The sequence below is a fragment of the Caretta caretta genome, chromosome 6, assembly GCF_965140235.1.
Source record: "Caretta caretta isolate rCarCar2 chromosome 6, rCarCar1.hap1, whole genome shotgun sequence".
Classification (NCBI taxonomy): Eukaryota; Metazoa; Chordata; order Testudines; family Cheloniidae; genus Caretta; species Caretta caretta.
Genome location: NC_134211.1, coordinates 17,050,178 through 17,066,172, shown reverse-complemented (window position 1 = coordinate 17,066,172; position 15,995 = coordinate 17,050,178). Strand labels below are relative to the sequence as shown.

General features: G+C 45.1%; 1 protein-coding gene across 1 annotated transcript; it reads right to left on the bottom strand.

The window, feature by feature from the left end:
* Positions 1-736: 736 nt before the first annotated feature.
* Positions 737-15,874, bottom strand: LOC125638887 (NACHT, LRR and PYD domains-containing protein 3-like). Its single transcript, XM_048855167.2, has 9 exons — positions 15,556-15,874; positions 10,820-12,536; positions 10,171-10,260; positions 7,829-7,999; positions 6,640-6,810; positions 5,712-5,882; positions 5,044-5,214; positions 2,801-2,971; positions 737-1,907 (listed from the first exon to the last, which is right to left on the bottom strand). The coding sequence occupies exons 1-9, from the start codon at positions 15,872-15,874 to the stop codon at positions 1,775-1,777; spliced, it is 3,114 nt and encodes a 1,037-aa protein (XP_048711124.2). The 3' UTR covers positions 737-1,774.
* Between the last annotated feature and the right edge of the window lie 121 nt (positions 15,875-15,995).

Below are 15,995 nucleotides of genomic sequence, written 5' to 3'. Positions count from 1 at the left end.
CTAATACTATATAGGGAGAGTAAAATAGTTGTGCCAACCAAATTTGTTTCTATTTCTCAAGGTCCAAGGAGAGAAATCACTCTCTGTTAACAAGATAAGAGAACATTGTTACTGGTTAGGGATGTTTTGTTTCTTTGATCCCATTATCTTCTCTAACATTCAAGGGTATTAAGTTAAAATTATTTGTCGTAGCAACATAGGAATTGCCAGACTGGATCAGATCCAATGTCCATCAAATCCAGTGTCCTGACTCTGACCGTGGCCAGCACCAGATGCTGCAGAAGAAGGTGTAAGAACCCTGCATTAGGCTGATGTGGGACAATCTACTGGCTGACCCTCATTTAAATCCCATCCTACTCTCTCATCGTTAGAGATCGCTTAAACAAGGGGTTTAATATCGCTGCCCAAAATAGTTAGCATTAACTGTTACAGCTCCGGATATTCTTCATGGCCACACAATTGTCCAACCCTTTTTTGAATCTTGCTACATTCTTGGCCTCAGCAGTACCATGTGGGGCCAAGTTCCACAGTCTAATCACACAGCGTGTGAAAAAGTATTTCCTTTTATCATTGCTGAATTTGCCACCTTTTGGGTGAAATCCTGGAAGTCAGTGGGAGTTTTGCAATTGACTTCAGCTGAACCATGATATCACCCTTTAATTTCATCAAAGGGCCCCTTAGTCCTGTGGTATGAGACAAGGAGAACAGAAGCGCTTGATCCACCGTCTCTGTATCATTCATGATTTAACATACTTTTATTATGTTCCCTCTGATTTGTTTCCTTTCTAACATAAACAATTTCAGTCTTTTCAATCTCTCTTCATAGGAGAGTTTTTCCAGGCCCTTGGTTTTTCTCATCACCTTTCTCTGAACCCCCCCCTCGTTCTGCAATATCCTTTCTGAGGACTCTCCACACAGAATTACAGAGCAGGCCACACTATTGATTTATACAATGACATTAAAATATTATCAGCATTACTCTCCACACCATTTCTTATGCATCCTAACATTTTGTGTGCTGTGTCTGACTGCAGCGGCACATTGAGCAGAGGGCTTCATTGAACTATCTAAAATGATGCCAAGGTTACTTGTTATCATACAAGAAACTCTAATTCCTCCATATGCTTTGACACTGCTGTTTTTCACTTTCTCTACCAGATGGCTCTCTTTTACCGTTGTAAGGTCAGTATGGCAGTTGTACCGAACTCTATTTCCTTTATAGCTTTTCAGCGTATCCTATTGTGCTTTATGGAATTAGAACACTGCTGTTTGTGTCAGTCAATATAAATTGATTTTGTTATTTTATGTTCTTAGTCTTAAATGTTTCATGGGTCAAATAGCATTTTTCAACCGACCACCTATTTCTAAAGTGCCTGTCACCCTGGTGGTTTCATGCCACTGCTGCAAATCACATTCCACTCTGATCCTGGTTCTCAAAGGATTTGTGGGACTGAGCAGGATTTGTGAAAGTCTGAACTGCAGGCAGTGTCCTGTGAATAAAGATGACTGAAATTTCTTGAACTAATTTGTTGTTGTTGAAAAACAGGCATTTTTCTAAGCAGAAAAACGTCTTTCTTTGGCAAAGCTGATCTCCAGTGATGTTATGCTAGGCCTGGAACCTACTTTGTGGGATTTTAATCAGTTTATTCATGTAAAATCTGTTTTCCCCTAAAAGAAAGGGTGTACGTGGTTTGTTTCATCATTTGCCATTTCTAGAAGGAGATGATGACTGATTTTAAGCAAGTGGGAAAGGGTGAAAATTCTGCTGACGTGGTCAGAGATGATCTTCAGGATTGTAGTCTTCATCACCACTATAGTCTTCATCGCCGTTGTAGTCTTCATCGCCATTATAGCCCTCTTCATCACCCTTGTCATCTCCATCTCTCTTAATAGATTCTCCATTCAAGCTAGTGAGGAAGAAGCATGAGGATGTTGTGAATATGTCCTGAGTACCCGAGATCACAGCCCCTGCTCCCACGGCCACGCACACCACTGTGGTCACATACATGTGGTCTGTGGTGCTACTGGAAGTGTGCTTTTGGCCCGAAAGTGATTTTAATCTCTGTGCTCCCCCAGGAGCAAGGTCTGCCATGCGTGTGATGGAACCATGTATATCTCCCCATTTATCTTCTCTTTTAACCCCCCCCCCCACCCTTCTGGCCAGTGTCTGTCAAGCAGAAAAGACTAGCTGGGATATTCTTTAGTGTCCATCTGTGTAATTCCTTAATCAGCGGCAGGAGTTCTTATTGACTGATACCAGCCACACTCTCACCATGAGTGCACTGTCTCCTCGGCATCCTCAGACCCTGCCTGCTGGGAGAATGGCAGACTGGGATTAAGAAAACGGAACCCCTTGAATGGAAACAGAGAACATGATCACAAGACTACTGGCCTGGCCCCATTCTCAGACACCCGCACTGGGGACGTGGGATAATTCAAAGCACAAATAAGTGGAAGGGCCTACTCTAGTGGGAGTTAGCGGCGGGATTGATCTGGAGAAAAAGGGCCAGATTCCCTGGCCTGATTCGTTCCCTCTCTGCTACTCTAATGGTGCAAAGGGGACAGAAACTGAAGCTGGGCCCATCTTCCCTGCTGGAGATTTCCCAAGCATATGGGAGTCCATAATAGATCCAGTGTAGCTGGATCCTATACCATGCCCCTGTAGAACCCAGCATAGGGGGTGTACTGGGGGCAGGGAGAGTTGGGAAGGAGGGTGAAACCAAAACCCAGAAACACCTGTTAGTCATTTCTTATGACTTCTTTCTTTCTGACTATGTCAGGGAAGCCAGGGGTCACTTACAGCAGTGGATGCAGCTTACAGCTTGCGCTTCTCACTGCATCATGCAGCCGTTTCATTCCTGAATCTCCCAGCACATCTTGATTGATATTCAGCTCTGTCAGTGACTGGTTTGTTGTTATGACAACAGAGAGATCTTCGCAACAAGCAGGGGTCAGACCACACCCGGTCAGCCTGCAAGAGACAGGGACATGCCAACACAGGCATACCATGCCTGGTGTACCCCCACATTTGAAGCCAAATTCATCCCTGAAGTAGCTCAGAGTTCTACCAGGGATCAATTGTCCAATGCATTCATAGCTTCATAGATTTTCAGGCCAGAAAGAGCCATTATGATCATCCAGAGGCAGACTTGCAAAGGTACAAATGGTCGGTAGGTGCCAAACTCCCACTGGTTTTCAATGAGGCTTAGGCACGTAATTACCATTTGTGCCTTTGAAAATTTCCCTTCTAGTCTGACCTCCTGCATAAGGCCGGCCACAGAATTTCACTCGCATCTCGGTTGTGATCCCTGCATTTAGGCCAATAACATGAGGATGAGCCAGAACATATCATTTAGGATGACATGTTATCTTGATTTAAAGGCTCCAAGAGTTGGAGAATCCAGCACATCCCTGAGCAGTCTGTTCCAGTGGTTAATTACCCGCATAGTTAAAAAGTTGTGTTCCTCAGGAGATTATTTTATGTCATAATTCAGTGAGAAACATCAGTGATTTCACAAAAACAATGAGGGGACCTCCTTGTTGTTTTTGCTGATACAGACGAACACGGCCACCCCTCTGAAACCTGTCACCACGCAAGGCAGTGATTTGACAGTGTGTGGTGCACGTACTTCCCACCGTGTGGATTTCGCTCTGCGAGCACTTGCTGACTGTTCTACTAATTTATTTCGGTGTTATCTGAAGGGGAAAAGTGTTGGCCAAATTCATTCCTGGCCTTATTCCACTGAAGTAAACTGGAGTTAAATCAGGGATTCATTTGCCCCCAGGATTCTGACTATATTAGGTAAAGCTGCTGCCAGCTGAGAGTAGGTATGAAAACCTGACACTTGTCTTTCTACCCTGCTGGGGTTCAGCAGGATGCTCCCCAATTTAAGGTTGGCAATTTTTTTGGGAACATTGCTAGTGCAATGTAGTCCATTTGAAGCTCTTGATGGTTCTGCACAAATCTATATCTTGGCAAGCTGCTGGCCCAATAGGCTCACACTGAAAGGGTCACCTCGTAATCACTGCATAAGAAAGAGATGGAACCAAAAGCACAAGACAGAGACAGGGTCAGCAGAAAAAACCCAGCAGCCGCTGGAGAGAGGGAGATGCAAGGAACAACAAGAGTGATTGTTACAATCTCACAATGCCAGTGTGACTCTAATAGGTGCATACTGGCATCCAGTTTTGCACATCAGCTGAGGTTTCATTATAGTGCCACCTGGTGGCTTTTGGCCTGTCACTCCTGTTTTTGCTGGAAAGTTGTCCATACAACCTGCCATCCCAGTGGGTAATATTTAATGATTTAGCTGGCAGGCTCCTCATGGGCACCAAGTTTTTGAACGGACCTGGATGGGTTTAGAGGCTGAACTACGTTGACCGGATGTCCCAATTTTATAGGGACAGTCCCAATATTTGGGGTCTTATCATATATTGGCACCTATTACCCTCCACCCCATCCCAATTTTTTACATTTGCTATCTGGTCACCCTCGGCTGAACATCATTCTCATCCCAGGGCAGAGGCAGTTCTGCTATCGGGGCACCTGTGGCACTTCCTTGCTCAGAAGGAGAGACAATAAAACCAGGTGTGGACTCATCCCTATTCTCTGCACCATACCCAGATGTTAATTTAACTGACTGGATCCTGCCTAAAATTCTGACCAAGGGCTGGCACGGAGCTGTACCTGTTCTGTGGTCAAACAGAGCATTTCACTCTCCAGAGCGGCCAGTTTGGCACATTTGATGACCACTAAATGCACCCCTACCCCTTAAAAAGAAAACAGAGACTGTCTACAAGCCTTCAGTGGGGCAATCTGTGACAAGCTGATCCTGGTATGGATGGGGAATGGATGGGAGTGTCTGGCGACTCACATTGCTAAACGTAGAAAGATCCCACTCCTGCCAGAGATCAAGGAATAGCAGCAATTGCTGGAGATGTTTAAGCAGCCACACTGTGTTGCCAGAGAAAAACGTGCCCAGATTAGCCAGAAAGAGCAGAGCCAAGACCAGCCAATCACAAAGGAAGCCTCTGGTATCTTACCTTAGTTTCTGTAGTTTGCAGTCTGGCTGTCTCAGCCCATCACACAGAAGCTTCATTCCTGCATCTCCCAGTTTATTATAGCACATGTCCAGCTCTCTCAGGGACTGGCTTTTACTGAGAACGGCAGAGAGAGCCCAGCAACAAGCTCCTGTGAAATAGCAGTTGGACAGCCTGCAGGGGAGACGGGCAGAGAGGACAGCGATCAGGCCTCCTGAGTCTCCCAGCTTGCCCTGGGGATTCCCATTCCCTGGCACCCTCTGCTGGCCTCCTAAGCAGCTGCTTCAGTTCTCTGCTCTGAGCAGCATCTCTGTGGGTAGAGTCCTGGAGGAGTCCAACCCGAGAGGCATTTCCTACCGTGGCAGCCCCGTCCAGCCTACAGACACAGAGGTCTGCATAAAGGAAAGCCCTCTGGTCTCAATGGGCTCAACCCTGCAACGCTTTCACATGGGAATCTGTGCTGAAGGACCCAGCCCTTACTCTCTTTATTTGAGATGCTGTAGATAAATCCTTCCGCACCAAATATTCTCTCTCCTGGTACTTCATATTGCTATTGCCCCCAGTCTCATTGGCACTGCACCTCCACCGCCCAGCGGGGGAAACTTACACACATGCCTCTGAAATGAGCAAAGACTAATCAGAAGCTTTTGAGGAAGCCCGGGACCACTCACACGAGTTTCTGTATTTTACAGTTCTCTCGTTTCAGTCCGGCGCACAGATGTTTCACTCCAGAATCCCTCAGCTCATTATTTCTCAGGTCCAGCTCCGTCAGGGTCTGGTTGGTCCCGAGAACAGAGGCAAGGTCATCGCAACAAGCAGCTGTGAGAAGGCAACACTCCAGCCTGCGGGAGAGAGACAGAAAAGTAACAACCTGTTTCTGCACCACTCACTGCACTGAGCGGGCCGGTTTCAGAGGCGATGTGCAAGGTGGTGAAAATTAGATTCCCTAGGTCAGATTCAGTGCCCAGTAAAGTGAAAGTGACTCTTTCCATTGGTTTCAGTGAGCATTGGAGCAGGCCTTCTGGGCTTAGTTCTGCTCCCCTTTACACAAGTGTCACTCCCCTTCATTTCAAGTGTACCCGTATAGCTGACAGCATAGGCTCCAACTCAGCGCCCACCAGCCACAACTGATAGGTTGTGGTGCCGATCAGCTGTTTGGAGGCTGGGGAAGGCATTTGGGGGAGGGCGGAGAGCAGTGAGCGGCAGGGGCCTTGGGGGAGAGGTTGGGGGGGGCAGGAAGAGGCAAAGTGAGGGCGGGGCCTCAGGGAGGGGGCGGGAAAAGGAAGATTGAGGGCGGGGCCTTGCGGAAGGGGTGGAGTGGGGGCAGGGCCTCAGGCTGGAGAGGGGATGGAGCATCCCCGGGGAAAAATAAAAGTCAGCGTGTATGGTTGAGAGGATGGGTGATCTTAGAGAGGGTTGAAAGGATTAAGAGTATAATATTTGGCTATAGATTTCCAAATACTGCCTGACTAGCAGGAGCCCTACATCTGAACATGAGGCTGTTTGCCCATGCCTAGATCATTGCCACAGATCATTGGTGAAAAGAGACAAGGAAATACAGTATGAAGAAAATGCTCATCTAGACCAGTGGTTACTCACTTTATTTTCTGTAGTTTACAGTTTGGATGCTTCAGTGCTTTGTACAGCAACTTCACGCCTAAATCTCCCCATTTACTATAGCCCAGGTCCAGCTCTGTCAGGCTCTGGTTTTTAGTGAGCACAGAGGCGAGGTCGCCCAAGGAAGTAGCGGTGAGACTGCGACCCCTCAGCCTGCAGGAGACAAAGGGATTCGGAACACATGATGGCTTTTCATTTGAACACAGCCACTTGTGTCCCTCTCACATCTGGGCTCCTACGAAGCCAAGCTAGGCAGCGCGACACCTGCAGCAAAGGTGTGAGTTGAAATCCAACAGGTCTGAGGGGCATCCTGGCTGTTCCAACGTTAAGGAAACCACAATAGCTCTAGGAGTGCTGGGCTGGACACTGCTACATTCTCTGAAAGGTGCCATGCGAGTAGCCTCTTGAATTAGCCTTGGTCCTATAACTGGTGCAGAAGACGAATAGGGCTATGGCCCCAGCCCCAACCCACCATGCCCATTAGAGGATTCCAGTAGCAAAAGTGACATCATGGCTCTTTTCCTTCTCTCTTCCATTGTGTTCTGGGCATGTTGGAACTGGGGCTGTGTGCCCCTTGGGCAAGGGCGTATCAATGGAAGAATCCTTGGTTGGTGCCCTTTTCCCCACTTCCACTTTGTACCCCTAGCCAGCAGCCACAGTCTGGCCCATAACATGCTAGCAATTATTAATCATTGCAATTGATTGTGACCGAGTCAAAGTCCCACCGGGGCTTTATCTCCCTACATCAGGGCTTGGTAATGTTAAACTTCCACTTTCAAAAGGCGACCAAAGTGTTTGGGACTGGCAAGAGTCCATTTGCCGCCTCCTTCCAGCTCAGAGATCACAGACTTGTGTTTAAACTTTCCTGAGAACGTCTCCTCTGGCCTGAGAGTGCCGCATGGCCATTTTCAGACCACAAGGAGGTTTTCATGAACCTTACTTGGGAATGGAAACCTGGCCTTCTGCTGGAAGGCTGCATGCAACCTTCACCATAGTGTAACTAGCCGCAGCTCCATAATCCTGGGGCTGAAATCTTCTGAACCGGGTTTCAGGGCTGAGCAGAGGGCTAACGCTGATTCTGAACTGAAGTGAAGAGTTCCTTGTGGATTTAGGTTTCAGTTAGAATGCCATGAATATAACACAGTTATAAAGAAAATCCATGGTTACTTACCCCAGTTTCTGAACATTGCAGTTTTGATGTTTCAGTCCCTTACAGAGCAATTTAATCCCTGTTTCCCCCAGTTTGTTACCGCTCAGGTCCAGCTCTTTCAGAGACTGGTTTGTCTTGAGAGCAGAGGCGAGATCCTCACAACAAGCAGAGGTGAGGCGGCAGCACCCTAAACTGCAAGAGACAGACGTGGTTACTGCTTGTTTTCACCCAGGTGGCCGCCTCCACTTTATTCATGTCTGTGTATTCCTGTAAAGAGATGTAGAGCTTGATCCAACGCCTAAAAACTCCTACCATCTTCCCTGGCTTTGGGTCAGGACCTTAGCCAGCTGTATTGTTCTTAAACAAAAGTGATCGCTAGCCATCCTATGGCATGTGTCAAACACCCTGCTGATGTGACATTGACATGGCAGAAGTGTTCCTAGGCAATTTACAGACAGGGGTGAGGGCATGTTCAAGTTTACCAGTACTGAACAAGAGAACAATCTCAAGGCCCGCTCCTGGAAACACCTAGGTACATGCTTAATTTTAAGTACATGAGTACTCCCATTAAATTCACATTTAAAACAATAATAGGAAAATTGAAGAACTTCATGTGACGTGGAAGGAATTTCTCTCTTCTACAAAAGGAAGAGACAGTGTGCAAATGGAAGGCTCATGGGAAGGTGGAATGATTTAGCAGGCTAGAATTTTATGTTTGTAACATGTTTCCTTGCTTTCCCGTGATAATTTGGGGTGTTCTGCAAGCACATTTTTCTATAATTGATTTAAAATAATTAAAGCCATTTTAAAAACAAACAATCACTATGCCAATGTAATAGTGAGACTGAGATTGTAACAGAAGTCAGGACATTCAGAGTTATGGTTAACTTGTCCCCTGGTGCATGCTTTCTGCTCTCCCCCTTGGCATGCATTCACTATAACGGGGTCTTTCATTATAGGGAAGATGCTTCATAATATTCTGTGTTTAATTAGCAATCCCCAGAGCTGAACTGTAACTGGCTTGTGTTTAATAAAGACTCAGCTGTGAAAAGCTAAGCAGGATCTGGGTAAGTAAACAGGTGAAAGGGAAGACTCTTTAGGGTAGATTTTTCAAAAGAATCTATGTGACATTAGAGAGACAAGTTAGATGAGGTAATTTCTTTTATTGGACCAACTTCTGTGGGTGAAGGAGCCAAACTTTCAGAGCTCTTCTTCAGGGCTGGGAGATGTACTAAGAGTGTCACAGCTAAATACAAGATCAAACAGATAGTTTAGCATAAGTAGTTAGCATATATTCTAATCTGAGGGATCATTCAAGGGGAAGTGGCCCCTGCAGTCAAAGGACAAACAGGGGGGTTAGTGGGTTGCAGATTGTAATAAGCCATAACTCCAGTGTCTTTATTAAGACCATGATTTTTAGTGTCTAGCAAAGTTATGAATTCAAACTCCCAGGCTCATCTTTTGAAGGCCTTGGGCAGGTTTCCTTTGCAGGTGAGGACTGATAGGGGTCAGATGTGGAGTGATCACTTTGTGAAAAGTGTCACCCACAGGTGAAAGAGTGTTTTTGTCTTTGATAATTTTCCTGTGGGAAAAATGTGGGAATGTGGGAATTTTCCTGTGGGAGTTCATTTGAGAGTGTAGTGATTGTCTTGGGGCCATTGACACTCACTGAAATCCCTTAGGTACTCTACATTTGAAAATTCTTCCTCATGTCAAATGTTTGAGGTGTTTAAAAACCAATCACTGTTGGGTCTTCTTGGTTTGTTAGTAGCATTCTTGGTCAAAATTCTCCTCTGAGTTTCTTGCATAGGCTTGCGTTGACTTCAGTGGGAGTTGCTTCCACGTTGACCCATGAATTTTTTCCTCTGGAAGCAAAGCTTCCCATTCAGCTGTGGAGCCCCATGCTAAGTGGGCATTTTCAGGAGCACATCCAGTGTGTCATAGACCTGGACATCTATAAAAACCATTATTCCCGTCATCCAGCTCTTTTTCCGTAGAACATAAATAAACTGCTCTTATTGAATATGGGTGAGGTGAAAGAAGAAATCAGGTCTGTTGCACCGGTAAAACATATAGGATATACTTAATAACAGAAATACATTTCAAAATAATGTTCTTATCCAGATACAGTGCACAAAATGGCAATAATAAATAATAATGATGGATAAATATGTCTAGCTCAAGTAACCTCCGAATGCCTGGGTCTTTATCAGTAACACATCATGAAGTGAGCTGGTTCCATGTGAATTAGCAGTCACTCTGCTGCTCAGACACTAAACCGCAGTGATACATAGCTGCACATTGTTGCTAAACCCCTGAGAGAACAGCAGCAATGATAGGCTCCTTGAAGAGCAAGCACTTACGATATTTTCTTTAGCTTACAGCCTGGATCCTTCAGTGCTTGACACAAAAGGTGAGGTGGGGAATATTTTGGCTCCTTCTCCTCCAACTCCCTGGAAAGAGAGAACAGAAACGTTCCATTTTGGGTGCTGGAAAAAAAAATCCCTCTCATTTCAAGAGGTTGGCTCAGTAGTTTTTATTCTGGAGCAGACAATTCAATAATTTTTGTAAAAAAATAACCCTTTTAAACATTATCGGATGCGACTACCCCTTTATTCTGATGCCAGATTAGTAAATGGGGGATTTCTGGCATCAGAAATGTGTATTTTGAAAAGTGTAAGTGAGGCGGGCTTACTTGACAGGCTAGGGAATTGAAGGTGTCTGTTTTTGGCCAGGACAAAGATCCTGAACAAAAGCCCGTTAATGTTTATGGAAAAACTCTCATGTTGACTTGAATAGCACTGGGTCAAGATTGTGGCAATGTAAGCAGTGGCAATGTCTCATCAGTACAATGTATTGAGTAAGGACCTCTGGATTTAGGCCTATGAAAATATGGCATTATACTGGAATGGTTGACAGGTCCACCTGCACTCTGACAAGAGCAGGTGCTATTGTAACTACACACACTGGACATTCATCTCAATAAACTGACACACTCACCAAGGAACAAACTTTTGTAGCACTGAGTCTTTTCTTTCCTCCTGCTCTTCCAGTCCAAACGTACAACCGTTCAGAGAGAGCGACTGCTCGTTACGACAATTCTTTATGCAAAATGAAAGAACCATGTGGTCGATTTTTGTAAAGTGAATATTGCTCAGACCAATTTCTTGGAAACAATCCATTGCACTTTTGACAAACTCTTCTTCCTGAATCTCGCATAAACAGTGAAGCAACTCAAGCTGGAATTGCTTTTCCTCGAGGGATCTGAAGGTCAGACCGCAGCTTCTTTTTGCTACAGATCCAAACCACTTCAATAAATTCTGTTTAATTTCAGGTGAAATTTTACAGCCAAAGATTTTCTCTGTGTGATTCATTCTCACTTTGTTTAAGAGACCAAACAGGAAACGTACCATTAAGGTAAAAGAATTGTCTCTAGATTTTCCATAATTTTTCAAAATTTCATTCACATCTTTTTTCAGAGTCACTGAATCACACCCTTTTTCTTTATCTTCCACCAGGACATAGAACAAAGCTGCAAAGAACTCTTGGAAACTTAAGTGAATGAAGCTGTAGACACTTTCAAAGCCGATATCTTTTTGGAAAATATTCTTAGTAAGAAAGAGTGACTGAATGTCAGATCCATGCAAACCATGCTTCCTCGCATCATCTTCTTCAAAGAGTATTTTATTGTTCAAGATCCCATCTGCTGCTAGAGAGCATAGCTTCTTCAAGTCAGTGTGTACGGATTCCTTTGAATTGGAATGGTTCTCTAATAAACTGGACAGAAAGAGCATGTATACCGAGGTGGTTGTTTTTGAGCTTTTGGCTAGATCTTCTCCGCTCTCCATCTGTTGTTTCATCACTGTGCACAGGATCCAGCACACGATGGGAGCAAAGCACATGGTGAAGAGCATTTCATTCTCTTTTATAAAATCTAGAGCTTGTTTTGCTTGTATGGCATTTGCAAAGAACTTGCGGAAATACTCCTTCCTGTCATCTTCAGAGAATCCCAGGATTGTTGCAATACGGGGAAACTTCAGACACTGCCGGAGTTTATCCAGAGCGGTTGGTCTCGTAGTGATTATTAAGTAGGATTTTGGAAGAATCGTTTTACTTAATAAACTGCTCAGTATGATTTCAACTGGCTTTGTCTGAAAGGGATCAGTGCACAGATTACTTTCTTGCTGATCAAAGGAAAATTTAAGTACATCAAAACCATCAATTATGAACAAAAGCTTCTCTGGATTCATCAAAATATCTTTGATGGGTGCATTTCTGTCAGGACAATTGTTTAAAATCAGATCTGCGACACTTCGACGCTCAGAAATACAGTTCATTTCCCTGCTATTGATGTAGAAGATGTAATCAAACTTGCCAGGATAGAGTTTTCCAAATGCCCAGTCTACCATGAGCTTCTTGGCTAACATTGTTTTTCCAATCCCAGCAGCTCCCTGCAGCACAATGGTTCTCAGTGGTGTTTGCCTGTTTCCACTAGCATCAAATAAAGTCTCCAGTTTAGTAGAACTAGCTCGCTTTGCCATGATTTCTGCATGCTCTTTCCCTTTGGCTCTTATTTCATGCTTTCTCTCCTTCTGGTCACGATGTTCCTTTACAATCAGCAGCTTTGTGTATCTTGTGTTTAGTTCCACACACTCTCCAACTTGATTGTTCCTCTCTTCTATTAATTGGTATTTTTCTCGTATATGTTCCTTATACTTTGGTCTGTAATCTAATTCAATGATATGGACCATCAGAATCCGTGAATGCAGAAATTCAGGAAAAAAAAAGACAGATTATTAATGAGTTTCATGGTAGTGCTATTTAGATGCATATGAATCCCAGATTCTAATTAATAAGGGGAATAACAGATCATATTGCTGGGGGGTGGGGGGAAATTTCAGATGATGGGAAAATAGATATTTTGAAATTAAAATTTAAAAATTAAATTCAGCTGAACATTGACTATACTAGTGAAATGTTTCCAGAGATAGAGGTTCTTCTATATGGAGAGATGCGGGGAGTAGAAGGGAAAATATCTACATGCAATTTAATAGATGATGTTTAAAAGTAGAATGACTCCTTCTATTTCAATGGGTTTTGGATCATCCCCCAACTCAGTTACTCATGAATTTGAGAATTTGGAAAACACACTGGGCCACATTCTGGTCTCTGTAACACCAGACTAAATCAGAGCAATGACTTAATTACAATTAGTCTAGATTTACACTGGTGTACCTGAGATCAGATTCTGTCCCCAAATGACGATTATTTTGTCTAGTGATACACTGAACACTTGATAGATGCACTGTAATGTCTGCAACGCTGCTAATAACTGGGTACAATTTTCAACATGTATGACCCATACGTTACCTTGTGTCATTTTCAAACTCAGAGTTGCAACAGATAGAGATCGAGTAGATTGAGGCTGAACCAAAACTGAAAGAGAAATAACATATGGGGTTAATATGAGTCTCAGAGAAATGAGATGGGCATGAGCCACATATCAATGGATCTCCACTTCTTTTGTAGGAACGATACTTATAGAGCAAAGACTCAATCCTCTTGTTCTCATTAAATATCAAGGGTGCTCACAGGAATAGGGGAAGTACATTCTAAAGAAACTTCATTACACTTTGGCCAGTTGCAGTGTACGCCAGGAAGTGATGAATCCTGTGATGGGACATCTTCCCCACACTGGCCCTGATGGGGTTAAAACCCAGCCTACAGGGCTGCAAAGAAACAGCCAATTAGGGCAGTGGCTGCAGCCAATTAGGGCGGTGGCTGGACCAGCCAAAAAGGAAACTGCAGTCCAGAACAAGGAGTCTGCTGTAGGAAGCCCAAAGGAGGGGACTGGTTTCCTAGAGGGCTGCAGAGACTAGCACTGTGAACAGGGCTGCTAGGGCTTGCAGGCCCAAGGCCCTGAGAAGAGGGTGAAGGAGCCAGAGGCAGGAGCTGAAGGTGCTGGGGCTGTGAGGAAGTGGCCCAGGGAATTGAGACAGACTAGTATAGAAAGAAAGGAGGGGCAGCGGGAAGCTGTTGTTTAGAGGGTCCCTGGGCTGGGACCCAGAGTAGTGGGTGTGGCTGGGTCTCCCCTTCCCACTCGCTGCTGAAGAAGCAGCCCAGCTAGGGACTGCCAAGCCGCTGCGAGGAGCAGCTAGACTGTTGCAGAAGGAGTCCCCACGGAAGGGGGGAACCCGGACTGTGACATGGCTGGAGGGCTGTGCCACGAAGCAGAGGCAGTGAGACTGGACCTGCAGTGGGTCTGCAGGCGGAGACGAGGACGGGAGAGCCACCACCACCGGAGGCCACGCCTGCTGACCAGCGCTAATTCCTGAAACGGCCAGCGGGAGGCGCCAGTGTGGTGAGAGACCCTGTGACAAATCCTTAAAATATGAGTCCAAAGCAACAGAATAATACTTCAGGTGGTGTGGAAGGGGAAAGTGCATCGTTTTCAAACTAGTGTAACTCATAAAAATGGCAAAATCAATTTTATGCAAATTGTCCTTATTTTCTCAATGGGCTGAGATCATCTTGGACACCTTAGAATCATAGAATATCAGGGTTGGAAGGGACCTCAGGAAGTCATCTAGTCCAACCCCCTGCTCAAAGCAGGACCAATCCCCATTTTTTGCCCTATATCCCTAAATGGCCCCCTCAAGGATTGAACTCACAACCCTGAGTTTAGCAGGCCAAAGCTCAAACCACTGAGCAATCCCTCCCCCCTTGGCTGAGAAGGTTACAAAGCGTGTGGGTGGGCGAGGCAGAGGGCCTAGAAAAGGGGGGATAAGAATGGAAGGGGGAAAACATCGGTAACCGTAGCACTCAGCAGCTTTGGTCTATATAGTGAGGTCCAGCAACTCTGAGCCACCGAGCCACCCGCAGGCAGTGGTGTCAGGCTGCTGGAAATCGGAGCCGTCCCTGGGGCTGTTAAAATTCACGCCAAGGGCCTGGATTCTAGAGAGGCCCCAAATCCAGGTGGTGCACGTGTGGCTTAAAGCTACCCTTGTTCTCCACTCCTGAGCTATGTGTTCCATGCTGTGTTTCCTGAGAGCACAGAATCTACCCTGTGGACTCAGTGGGAGCAGGATCAAACTCTGTGTCATGTGCAGATCTGTTTAGTGCCTGTGTGATGGGCTGTGCTTTCTCCCACATAAAAATAAAATGTGGGATGTGACCATGCAACCTGGAAGCGCAATAGGAGCAGAATCAGGCTCTTACAATAGCATTCTGCTTCTCGCAGGTCTCTCTCTTTCTCAGTTACCCATATGGTGTCTGTCTATATTTTACATAACTACTTATATAGAAATGTATGATACACTAACTACAGCTGATTCATGGCCTAAGAAATGCAGTGCTCATCTAGAGAACATGCAATAAGAGCTACTAATAAAAAAGAGGCACAATTGTTTCACAGTCATTCTAGAAAAATATTATGGACCAAATTTTCAAAGAGCAGCATCCCTTTTACTGGTGCAAATTGACGTATAGGTGCAAATCTGGGGACTCCCAGTGGGTACAAAGGAAGTTGTTAGAGGTGCAAATGCTCTGATTTAGACCTGCAGTTATGGGGCCGCCCTTTTTGCAGGTGCAAAAAAGGAGGCTGGAGTTTTGCAAGTTCACCCCATATGTGTCTCTGCCTTGACTGGTGACTCCCACCGGTTTCCTCAGGGTTTTGGAATCCATTAGGTGGCTTTAGCTTGCTGCTGCTGCTCCTGGTGCTGCAGTGGGGAATATTAATGAAGAAGGACTCACAGGGGCAGCAGCCGCGTTAGATTTTTTTGTACCTGTCTCTTTTTCCTCTTGGAGTTTCACGGCAGAGTTTTTCAGACCTATCTTGGTGAAGATTTCGATCGCTACGTTCGCTGCACTGTCTTCGCCATAGAACTCTATCAGGAGACTGGCCACGTCCATTTCGTCAGCATTCTCCAGCTTGCCCCGGGGGATTTTACGTTTCGCTCCCTCATAGCGAAAATCAGATAATTTGTGCCTAAATTTTTTAAAATCTTTCTTTTCGAGATCCTCCAGTTCCTGCACGAGGATGTCAGTCAGGGTCTTGTCTCCACTCATCGTGTGCTATTAGGAATGGTCTGAAACTGAATCAAGAACATTAGAAGATTAAAGCTGAACTCCCTCAGACTTTTAAAACCAAGAGACATCACAAAGTTGCAGTCACTGCACAAAACAAACA

What these genes read in the sequence shown, in the direction of transcription:
- LOC125638887 (XM_048855167.2), bottom strand. Translation starts at nt 15,874, where the DNA reads ATGAGTGGAGACAAGACCCTGACTGACATCCTCGTGCAGGAACTGGAG. An exon ending in CGCGGCTGCTGCCCCTGTGA is followed by an intron (nt 12,537 to 15,555) that starts GTCCTTCTTCAT and finishes TCATTGAATTAG; the next exon opens with ATTACAGACCAAAGTATAAG. An exon ending in TGTAAAATACAGAAACTCGT is followed by an intron (nt 5,215 to 5,711) that starts GTGAGTGGTCCC and finishes TCTCCCCTGCAG; the next exon opens with GCTGTCCAACTGCTATTTCA.